This window comes from Solanum pennellii, chromosome 10, assembly GCF_001406875.1.
Source record: "Solanum pennellii chromosome 10, SPENNV200".
Lineage (NCBI taxonomy): Eukaryota > Viridiplantae > Streptophyta > Magnoliopsida > Solanales > Solanaceae > Solanum > Solanum pennellii.
The window spans coordinates 73,142,978-73,155,556 of NC_028646.1; the positions used below are offsets into that span (position 1 = coordinate 73,142,978).

The window sequence follows — 12,579 nt, forward strand, 5'->3', positions numbered from 1 at the left end:
TATATATATATATATATATATATATATATATATATATACACACACACACACACACACACATCACCATCTAGCAATACATAGTCTGCTACTTTTATTGCACATAGATATATAAAATATAACATAATCTGACATGGATGAAAAACTATACCTTAATTGTGATGAAAACCCCAGAAGATTGATGGAGAAAAACTTGTAAAATTTGCCTTCTTCCTTGAAGCTTTAAAGCTTTATCAATGGAGGTATTGGAGAAAAAAATGGAGAGGTTTTGTTTTGAGTTGTGGGTTTTGCTTTAATTGGTAAGTTTAGGGGATTAAAAAGACTCAATAACCGTCAATAAGTCATCCCCAAATTACTCAAAAGCCCCTGCACTTATTAGACATTTTAAACAATTCAAATTTTACTTAACAAAGACGCGATAAAAACCGGGAGTTTACAGCGCGTCGCGGAGGCATTTTTGTATCTTGGTTCTCAAAAATTTTGAGACAAAATGGTTTGTTACGTCCCCGCATCGCAGGAAAAACGTTTTCCCACTTTATGCCAGCTGCACGACGTGCAGACACTGCCAAATCTTGGCTGGCGCGACAGCTTCCATTGTCCATGTTTGGGTCCTCCTTGGGGACCCTTAGGCTAGTCCCCTGGGCGTCATTCTTGGACGTTTCGATCCTTTACATGTCCTTTTATGCGTAGGAACTGTAGATACTCAATTTCACCCTTAAACCATCCCCCAAGACTCCACTACAAAACACTACGACACACTAGTTAACCTTCAACTAGTTTTCGAACGTCTTGGACATTCTTGGACGTTTGACCTCCAAACGCTACCAAACTTTATATAATGCCTCTAAACACCATAATAAACCATTTTAAGACTTAAAAATATCATGACACACATGTTAGGATCTAGTTTGACCTAGATCATTTTTAGGGGTGTGACAACGACGGTCTTACTATCTATCATCTTATAGTCCAAAAACTTTGCCACAATGAACTTCTTCATTTCGGCATCCTCTGTTTTGTAATTCTTTTCTAAATCATACCATAGTTCTTTTAAGGTTTTGAAATTACTGTACACATTGTACTGATCATCTTACATGCTACTCAGAATATAATTTTAACACAAAAAATCTGAATGTGTCCATACTTTAGTTACCAAGAATCTTTCTTCACATAGAGTTTAATGTGACATAATAGGAACATTCTCATTAATGAACCTCTTCAGACTTAATGTAGTGAGATAGAAGAACACTTTCTGCTGCCATCTCTTGAAGTACAAAACTTTGCAGGTTCCTCAGCCGGTGCATGAATGATTGTTTGCAACCGATGTTGTCGCATCACTTACTGTTGCAACACACAGTGTTTCAACATTTACTTGACTTGAATTAGTCATTTTTTCTATCACAAATGGCATAAAATATTAGTATGTGAAATACTAACAGTAAACAATAAATTCTTACTTAGTCTGTTTTTGATTTAACGAAAAGTTTTTATGTTCTTTTAATCGTTAATCGAATGTATTTTAAAAATTCAAACATAGTAGAAAATCATAAGGAGTTTATGGTTTTAATCTCCAGAAACCTCAAATACAGTAACTTTTAAGTTTCTTAAGATTGTTATTACCTGTAATAAGGTTAGTCAAAAATCAGAAACAAAAACAAGATGAAATAGACAGAAAAATTTTTAATTTGAGTCCACAGAAACTACTGTCTCCTTAAGAAATTTAATCCCCTCATTATACCCGAGGTGGCAGATTAATTTCTCCCCAGATAAAGCGGATTAACCTGTTAAAGAAGTAGTGATACTTCAAACTTCAATAACTTCAGCTAACGTAAGAACAATAACAAGTCACACACAGACTCAGTCGATCGACACTTTTTGTTTATGAGAGAATGTATGCAGAGAGAAGGAAAATTTTTTAGTGTTTGAAAAATGAAAAATGACTTCCTTCCATAACCATTTTAAGTAAGAAACATGTCTGTTCATAAAAATATCTGTTCAGACCCGTTTATTCAAAAAAGTTGTGTCTTTTAGGAAAAATAACAACTTTTCAAAAAGAATTCCGTTGCGCCAGAATTAATTCTGTTATTTAACTAACATTATTGAATTAATTTATTAGACAAAAGAAACTGATTAACAGAATTGATTAAATAATTTATCAATTTATTGTCGAAGCCGAGCGAGCGACGGCGACGGCGCTAGGGGGCACCTTCTTCTTAACCCTTGAAGATGTATAGGAAGTGTTTCCTAATATAAGGACAACAAATTCCTTTCTTTTACCAATATGGGAGAAATGACTTATCATTTGCACTTTGCAAATGACTTTTCATTATCCATCCAAAATTGGTTCCCTCACTTTTCCATTTTCTCTTCTCTTTTCCCATTCACATTTTGCTAAACCCAACAGAAACAGCTAACATTGTTGTTGTTTTTTTTTTTTGCTGAACAGGTTGCCTACAATAGCCATGAAGGAAAAGAAACCTTTTGATGAAAGGCACGGGTATAAGCCATCATTACAAAACTTAATAATCTTTGGTTGTTTTTGTTTCTCACATATTCCACAGATTAAAGGACAACTTAGATAAGAAAGTTGAACCTGTAGTCTTTATTGGTTATAGAACAATCTCCAAAACTTACAAAATTTCCAGCCTCATACAGGAAAAATTACGATAAGCACAAATGTATTTTTAATGGAGAATGAGCAATGGGATTGGGAAGAAGTTAACTAGAAGCAGATCACAAGCAATCTACTAGATTCAGTTGAGAACGTTGATGATCAACATGTGAGAAGAACAAGGTCGCTCTCTGACATATACCAGAGAGGCAATGTAGCCATTTTAGAGCCTTTTGGATTTGAAGAAGTCGTTCAAATTCTAAGTGGCAAGCTGCAATGGAGGAGCAGCTTGTAATGATTGACAGAGAGACCTAACAACTTGTGGGAAAACCACAACATAGGAAGATCATTGGTGTGAAGTGCATTTATCGCACGAAATTGAATGTTGATGGATCTGTCAACAAGCTCAAGTGAAGACTTGTTGTGAAAGGTTACTCACAAATATTTGGAGTAGATTATTCAGCAACATTTTCTCCAAGTGCTAGGCTTCATACTATAAGGTTTTTACTAACTATTGCGACTCAAAAATATTGAAAAATCTTTCAGTTAGATGTCAAGTCAGTTTTTTCAAATGATTTTCTACAAGAGAAAATTTATGTGGTGCAACCTCAAGGTTTTTCTGTAAAGAGATATGACAACAAAATGTATTTATTGAAGAAAGCCTTTTATAGTTTAAAACAAGTTCAAAAAAAAAAGATTTTGATATTGTGGTTATATCACTTTTTGTTGATGATCTTCTTGTAACATGCAATAACCTTGTAATGATAGATGAATTCAACTAGAGATGAAGAAAGTGTTTGATATTACATACTTGAGAGAAATGTCTTGCTTTCTTGGAGTACAGATTTTTCAAACCCAAAATGAAGTGTTTATTTGTCAAAAGAAATATGTAAGGGAGATAATGAAGAAGTTCAAATGGAGCATTGCAAACCTATGAACACTCTAATGAATAAGAAAGAAAAAACTGAATAAAGATGATGGTAGTGACAAGGTTGACAAGGCAAGTTATAGAAGTATAGTTGGATTGCTCATACATCTCACTGCCGCAAGACACGACATTTTGCAAGCAGTAAGTGTCTTATCTAGATTTCTGAATTGTGCAAGTGAAATGCACATGAAAGTAGTTAAAAGAGTGACAAGGTATGTCAAGGTTAATTTGGACTATGGTGTTAGGTTTGGGAAAAGTTAGATTTTGAAGTTTCAAGGGTATTCTGACAGTGATTGGGTTGGATCAGATGATGACATGAAACGCACCTCAGGTTATTGTTTTAGCCGGTGATTGGGATGGGACGTATGATAACATGAAAAATACTTCATGTAATTGTTATAGCCTTTGTTTGGAATGTCTTTTTTGGTGCGCAAAGAAGGAAGGTATTGTGGCCCTGGCAACTACATAAATTGAATTATAGTTGCTACAGCATTTGGCAATCAAGCTCTTTGGCTAAGAAAGATTGTGTTAGATCTTGAACTGGAGCAACAAGAAAGGCCAGAAGTATTTGTGGATAATCAGGCAGCCATAGCAATTACTCATAATCCAGTTTTCACGGAAAAACTAAACATTTTAATATCAAATTGTACTGCAAGGAGGTGGAGAGGTGAAATTTGTTTATTGCAAGTCAGAAGATCAAATTATTTGATGTGTTCACTAAGCCACTTCATGTCAGCAGGTATGAATTCTCTCTAATGAAGCTAGTACTATGTAGGAGGAGTGTTGCAGTTGTGTTCTAGAACTAAATGACCTAAATTCAAGCTAGCAGAAGAATGTTGAGGAGAATAAATTGCTATTTTTTAGTTGTTTTCTGTTTCCTAGTTCTGTTAGCTATATTATTAAAGGATTAGTTCCTCAATTTCAGCAAACAGTAACTTAGTTATAGCAGATACTTTAGCATAAGATATGTGATGCACTTTATTGTGTCTCAAATTAATCACTTTTCCTTTCTCTTCTTCAATCAATTCTTGTTCTCCTATTGTTAAACACTAACAACTAGTTTCTTTTGTATAGTTCCTCAAAAAAAAAAAAACCCAAAAGGCTTTTAGTTTGTACCAATTATACAACAAATTGCATTTTTGTTCCAATTTTTCAATACATTCTATTCACTGTCCAATCTAGATGAACTATGCACACCTTTCTAATCCAAAAAATGTTACTCCAGAATAAGTTGCGAAGGCTATAAAGTGAAAGAATATACGGTATCAAATAATGACAAAGAATTCAGTCATATAGAATAAATTCGAAGTCTCATCGAACCAATGATACAGATTCAATTTCATCTCTTGCTTTCTTGTATAGTTGAAGACTCTTGGCACATTGCTCTCTTTTGCCCATCAAAGCTGGGTCTTCATCTAATAGTTCTGCCAGGTCCTTACCCTGAAAATCTCCCAAAAAACTACTATTAACACTGCCTTTGAAACATTAAAAGTAGGAAAATCAATATTTTATCTAATTCCTTCAGAAGAGTTATTATTTGAATTAAATTATGTGAAAAAAATAAAAGCAGCTCAACTGAGATAAAATATATTTTACAGGAAACATAAATGGTGCAGCCACTAAACTTGAACAGACTGAGCTCTTAATGTTACCACTGTCCTTTCACTTAGGAGAACCGATTCTATTCACAATATATTGGCTGTGATGATAATCAACCCTACACAGAAATATTTACAACGGAGCGGAGCCACCCACATACAAGGGGTGTCAAGGGACACCCCTTCCCCGGAAAATTACATTCTATATAAAGGTAAAATTTTGGTTATATGCACAAAGTATTGACACCTCATGGAAACAAATTGAAGGTTTTAGTGAGGTGGTTAAGAGGTTGCAAAAATTTCTTCAGTTCACATGTTCTAGTCCTACTAGCCTCGTAATTATTATTTTTCACTACAATTGACATCCATGAATGAAATTCCTTTTTTATACTACAATTGACACCCTTAATGAAAAAATCTTGTCTTCTTATGGTGCATAAGAAATTTATATTTGCAACACCTATATCTCAGATGTATTTTCTTGCCAAAAAGAAGAATAGAAATATCCAGCCTCTGAAATTGGCAAGTACTAAATTTTAGAGGAAAACTTACTAAATGATATCACAATGCTAGTCAATCCTGTGTCTATCTAGCACATTAAGTGGAATCATATCATATCCTTTATTTCATCTTAACGAAGTTAAATCAAATTTCTGAGTATTATGCGTCAAAATTAAGCTGCACAAATGAAGAAGATTTTCATCCAAACATGCCTAAACCAGAATTGTTTAATCGCGTATTAAACCTATGCTGAACATAAATGTAAATCTGAAGCCAAGTAAGTACCTCTTTTTTTCCAATTTGAGTGTAGAAGTAATTCAGCAAAGATTGTTTGGCTTCCTTAACTTGGCAATAAACCACTGCTTTGGGAATACTGTTCCTCAGCGTATCGGTCACCATATTTATATAAGATGATACGTTCAAACCAATCCTCCTAAAGTGACCCTCGGCATACCGATCTACAGCAGGTGTAGCTGCTGGATTTCCCCCTTTCTCCACTTCTTGAGGAAGTTTTCTGAAGAACTCCACTGTCAAGTAGTTAGCTTCCATGTCTACCAGTCTTAAAACTGTCTTTCTACCTTCTTCACGATACTTTTCCAAGGCTTCATATGAGGCTGCAGCGATTGCAGATTGCAGACTGGGAAACCGCTTCAACTCCTGCTCCATCAGCATGATTAAAAAAAAAAAAAGGAGACGGAGGGGAAGAATAGAGCTTAACCCTACGCAGGGTTAACATTACCTGACATTCTCCAACTGATTTCCTCACAAGTTCCTTTAAGACAAAGTGAACCTAATAAATGGATTTTTGCTTAGTTATACATCAAGTTAATTGTCATGGGAAGAAGCATGTATGTTAGTTGACTTCAATAAACTTCAAAATAAGTACATACAGCATCTACAGAGGCTTCAGCTGGTCCTCTAAAATAATTTAGTGCTCCCTCAATAAGCCGTCTATAACCTTGCTCAGGTGCAATCAAGTGAGGCTGATAACCGTCTGCCTCGGAAACAATTTTTCTCACATTTTGTATCGGAAGATACCGATCAAATGGAAGCTTTCTTAAAGCAGCAGGAAGCTGATTGTCAAAAACTCCATAAATTCGATCACCTCCCGGACGGCTGAAGAAATAATAAGTGATGTATAATTCATGAAATTCCATATATTAATTAGCTGAATTTCACGTGCATTCATAAAATAAAATATACAAGTTTTCATCTGTTCCTTAGAGGAGTATCTCCAAATTACCCCTCCCCCTGTACTTGTGGTGATCTAATTGTACTCTTTCCAATTATTTGATTTTCTTTGTCCATTTTGAACTTCAGGTTGCATTTGTTGATATTTCTATTCACTTCTAAGGTTCAACAACATTTAAATGCTGCCACTAGATGGCTAGTAACAATGTACCCACAATGAACCCTGATAGTCGTCAATAAGGACTTATAGTCATATATCCGGGCCGAATTTGCTGGTGATTGAGGCATAGTTGTTGTTGTAATTAGTAAATAGTACTTATATCTAACTTCTTCACAGCAATTATGTCTAAGAAAGTCTCGTTCTGGAACTTGATGTAAGTTTATAGAATAAGTTCCCAACAATACAAAGGGGATTATTTTGTGAGCCAAATTAGGGTAGTATCTATTGCATTTGGACCTCAGTGCCCTCTCTTTCAAGGAAGGAGTAAAATGAATGGATACTCAAATTTTCTTCCTCCTTTTTTTTTCTATTCGATTCAGGAATATCAACATTCAGAAGAAAAGAAAAACAAACTTGTTAAAGAATATATGGCACCATCATTTTTCTACAAAAGCTAAGGCATTCTATACGTGTATACTGTGTGGGTTTACATTCATCTCCAACTGAACAACAACAAAAATGTTCATTGGTCTTTTTATTTAAAAGAGAACTAGGCATTCCAAGACCCAAAACTAAGTCAAGAGTATGTTATTGTAGTATGAATGCTCCAAGCAATCGCGGAAACAGCATAAGAGGATAGTAAGATGATCGAGGAAAAAGCATAAACAATGAATTAAAACAAACCATGTGTTTCGGATGTAGAATAACTGGACAGCAAATATTAATGAAGTTATGTATTTCTTCTCACATAGAGCTTGCCATTTCTACATTCTATTTTGTGGCACTTTAATTTTTTCAATGTTTCAGGAGTTAAATATAAACTACAACATTTCTTTAACCAAGAGCTTTAAGGTCCAAGTTATCATTGGAAATTAATGATCACTATTTACAGGTAAACAATACACTCCTAATGATATGGTAAACGACATAGACGATGAAGTTTTTACAGTTGCAGAATATTTTCGTCTGGTAGCATCGACATCGAGAAGACACCCTTTCATTAATATTTCCCACGAAATGCTAACACAAGCTATGCAGACTTACAAGTTTTATGGTTGTGAACATGATTTTACATGAATGGACCATAATATCCCATAGTAGCCAAGCTCAGACATAGCGAAGCTGCGTAGTTACACAAATCAAATTGAAAAACGAAAAAAGTAATCCACCTACCCTCCATCCAGATGCTCCTTGAATATCTTGTCAAAAGCACGACAAAGTTCCAAGATAGTATACAATTGCGCCTGAGATAGAGTAGTGATGTTACTGGGTATATACTATCTCAATGAACAATAACACCGACAGCAGTACAAAATGAAGTTTACCCCAGCATCATCAGAAATAGGCCTCCCAAGATGGTCCATCTCAGATTCAAGTTCATCTATGCTTTTATTGATAACAGACATGATCCCTGGTATTTTAGCTCTAATTACAGACTCCAAATGCTGAAACAGAAAAAAACCTCAAGTGTTAACTCTATTTTAATTTATTTAGGACTCTTTCTTTTCTACAGACAACATTAAAAATAGACCTTTGAAAGAAGTTTCGCAAGATATTCTGAACCCATCTTGCTAGCCAGATGCCCATAGTCAGGACTGCTTGCAAAATATTCACGCTCCTTCCTTCTTGCATAGATCATATCCACATTCTTATTTATATCAGCTTGTGAACGATTCACAATTCCAACCCAAGGTTGTTGTAAACGGTAAGCCCTTCCTTCGAGAACCTTAGATTAGAAAAATAACCGAATTCAAATGCTTTCATAAGTGATGAGGCTTTCCTCACTAAATTAAAGAAGAAATGAGAGAACCAGTTTGGCAGGGAGGAAACAACAATAGTTCATAGTTCAATAAGCTAGATATACCAATTCACAGAATTATATATGATCATATTGTACGAATATAAACTCATTGTTGATAACCGTCACAAGACATCATTCATGACAAATGTTATTTATTATATCCCTTAAATAATAATGGGGTTTCGGAGTACAAGGATCGAAACATCTATTCTTGTTTGAATTTGAACATCAACCCTTCAGCTTTTCGGCATAACATTTACAAATTTAAAAACTATGCAGAAAGAAATATATATCATTTTTTACAGTTATGAATATTTAAATAATGTATGACACTATCATAGTGAAAAAAACAATTGTTTAACCCTCAAATAGTAAAAGTTGTGTTAAATTGTGTGACAATTTCATCTAAGAGTTAAGATTATTATTAAGAACACACTTATATCTACTTAATTATCTTTCAACACATCTCCTCCTGTTTTCTTGAGCCAAATACATAAAAATTCTTTTTGATAAATGGATAATGGTAAGACTTGAACTTAAAACATTGTCTTTTACTTAATAATGACTTCAATAATACTAAAAAACTAGGAGATATGGATAGTTAACTTTGGTCTATAATTCCTTTTGATTCATTAACAAAAACAGCCCCCTGGCCCAATGTCTATTTTAGTTTAACCAAGAAAAAAACAAGGACTTTAGTCGACGATCATTGGAGAGGATAGAAGAACTCACATCTAAAGCATTTGTTCCTTTATCCATCAAATCAAGCTTAGTCAACACGCCAAATGTCCGTTCACCTGCATGAGAAGTAATTTAACTCCTTGTGGAAAATTATCAGAAAGAAAGACAGAACAGTTCTCCCAAAATATTACAGACTCCAATTTGTTACATTCCAAGAATACATACCTGTGGAATCTACTTCCCTCGAAAGTTTTATAGCATCTGAAGTAGCAATATCCTGATTTGCGGGAGAAATTGCTAGAATGATGCAGTCGGGCTACATATCAAAGAAAATGTTATCAGTTCAGATGGTTAAACAATTCTAGTTTAGCCATCAGATATAGAAGCATGACAATAATTCCAGTATTAAGCCCAATGTGCATGATCTTTGAAGGATAAACTTGCCAAAAAGGTGAAAATAAAGTCTTGGACTATTTAAAATGCCCAATGTATAGATGATATAGTTTTTCCAAATTCACTAGTAGTTAGAGAAAGAGAAATGCAGCAATCCAGCATTAAAGGTCTACCAGAATATAATTGTCAACTTATAGAAATATTGGACCAATTACTCTTTGGCACCATATAATTTGCCAAATTCCTATTGATTATGGATCCTAGAAAAGAACACTTTGATAAATTTGCAAGGAACTTATTCTATCTGAATGTGAGGGAAAGTTGATGTATGCTCCCCCCAAGAAAGCTCTCTGACACAGTATGCATAATGCAGCTATCCAACACAGTGGATTAGTCTATTGTTAGATTAACTCTATTTGAGGCAAGGGCGTCTAGGTAGGACCGAGGAAATTATTTTTTATATAAATAGTAGATGTTGCACCCTTTTTGGCTTCTTACGGTGTTGACTTTCATATTTTGAACAAAAAAACGTGAAGTCCCTAAATTGCCTGTGGCTCATACTTGTCAACAACAATTAGGTAAGTTGTTGCCATCCAATACACTCCTTATTAGTCGGGGGTTGTGGGGGTACTCAAGGATAAAAAGAAAAAACAAGAAAGAGAAAGGGTGTCATTACCTTCTCAATATACGATCGAACCATGTCTTCAATGTCTCTGACAACACTCTCAGGCTGCTCCTCTGCAGCAACAAATTGGTACTACTGAAGACACTCAGATCAATATGAATATGCATTATTACGAGAAAAGGTATAATACATACCGACAGCCACTTTGGTCAAGCCAGGTAGATCGATAAGTGTTAAATTGACCACTGCCAGTGCATAATATCAATCATGAATATGTCAGTGTGAGAAAGGAAGTTGTTTGCTATATTAGGGAGAGTTGGACCACCAAAAGAAACATGATACGAGAAAATAATTCGGGGAAATAAGGAATCAGCCATTCCAAGTAAACACCTCCAGAAAAACTCAACTAAGCATAAGTTGATTTTGGACGTTCCACAATTAGTTCCTTAAAAGATTTAAACAGTAATATAGAGCATACCATTAGGAGAGTATATGCTCAAGTGGATAGGAACAGGAGATATCTGCCTTGTTTTCCCTGTTATTCTGTCAGTTTCATCCTGAATCTCCTTCCGTACGAGTGCTGTAAAAGAAAATACTCTATGAAAAGAACATATTTACACCAGCATCAAGCAAATAACAGGCATTCAAACACAAAATAAGAGACAACGAAGAATCAGTTAAAGAAGTAACTACAGACTAAGAAGTTTGGTATTTTCTATTCCTATTTATTTTTAAAAAAAAATGTACTTAACTATTCATTTGAAGTATAATTGAAATTTTTTTTTTAATTTTGGGAGGGGTAGTAATTAAAATAATTGGTTTCACATACAGAAATCTGTAAACGGTGTTCTCGGGAGGTGACCAAATTCTGCATATTCCTTCTGCCCTTCATCCGTCTTGTGAAGTTGCAATACTAAGGGTCTCCTTGTAACAATCCCTGCAAAACTACTAAAATATGAGTATACCATTCATTTGTCAATGGAAAATATACAAATTACATTAGAAAAATAACATTAATTAAGGTGTCTGACCTGATCCTCGTGGAAGAAAATCTCGGCCAACTATACTTTCCAACACAGATGACTTTCCTGAACTCTGAGTTCAACACAACACACACACACAAATAGTATTTTAAACCATAAAATTCAAATCAAATTTTGTGTCAAAAGTTGAAAATTGAGGGCAGGCAGGCACCTGACCACCGACGACGGCAACAGAGGGAAGTTGATCCCAAAGAGAAGAGAAGGAGTTATTAGTAGCGCCATAATCACCAAGAGAAGTACATGCCATCTGAATTCTATTAACCAAACCAATTAAGCTCTCCATCGTATATTTCTTCTGCCCTAAGCTCTAAAATTTAATACACAAGTTATTGAGAAAAATGGACGCAAAAAGTGAAACAGAGTCATTTATATTTTTTAACAAGAAAGACACAGAAAAGTCTTCAAGTCGGACGGGTATATTTGTTTTTGTTTAAAGTAGCGGAAGGTTCAATGATATGTCGCGCCACTTCAAATATTTCTCAAACTATTTTAGCGGAACGGTTCCCACAAAAATGTAATAAGTCTCCATTTATGTGTAGATATCAATATTTAAATAAATTTATTTTTTTTGGTAAAATTTTCTTAAACTTTTTAATTATTTTGAATTGCTAATTGTTCTGATTTATAGTACGTTTTTATTATAGTTTACAAAAATATAAATTTTATTTTTTAAAAAAGTTGAAGATTTCTTTCATAAATTTTCAATCAAACTTAAATTGTTTGATCTAAAAAATTAAAAGTATCCCATAAATTAAGACAAATAGAGTATCTCATATTATTTTTTTCGTTATTTAGTTGTCCTTGAATAATTTTAAAAAGATAAAAGTATCCTCTTTTTTGTCAACCCTAAGTAAAAGAAAATGCATATACGCATCAATTATTACTTAGTATGTATCAATTATTTTTTATTTTTAATATTTATTTTCATATTACTTATTTTATTTTTTAAAAATAAAAACAAAAAACAATTCTATTTTCTTTTCTTCAATTGTTCATGTATGTTGGACTGAGCAAAGATAGGTGAGGGTTCGGACAAGTCTAGTAGCTAAT

General features: G+C 34.1%; 1 protein-coding gene across 1 annotated transcript; it reads right to left on the reverse strand.

Annotated features, from left to right (window-relative positions):
- Positions 1-4,617: 4,617 nt before the first annotated feature.
- On the reverse strand, positions 4,618-11,948 carry LOC107032337 (dynamin-related protein 1E-like). The gene is made up of 15 exons (XM_015233930.2): positions 11,681-11,948; positions 11,518-11,581; positions 11,316-11,423; positions 10,965-11,066; positions 10,681-10,731; positions 10,538-10,599; positions 9,694-9,784; positions 9,520-9,584; positions 8,518-8,712; positions 8,312-8,431; positions 8,160-8,230; positions 6,526-6,751; positions 6,375-6,425; positions 5,921-6,292; positions 4,618-4,976 (listed from the first exon to the last, which is right to left on the reverse strand). The coding sequence occupies exons 1-15, from the start codon at positions 11,810-11,812 to the stop codon at positions 4,848-4,850; spliced, it is 1,839 nt and encodes a 612-aa protein (XP_015089416.1). The 5' UTR covers positions 11,813-11,948; the 3' UTR covers positions 4,618-4,847.
- Between the last annotated feature and the right edge of the window lie 631 nt (positions 11,949-12,579).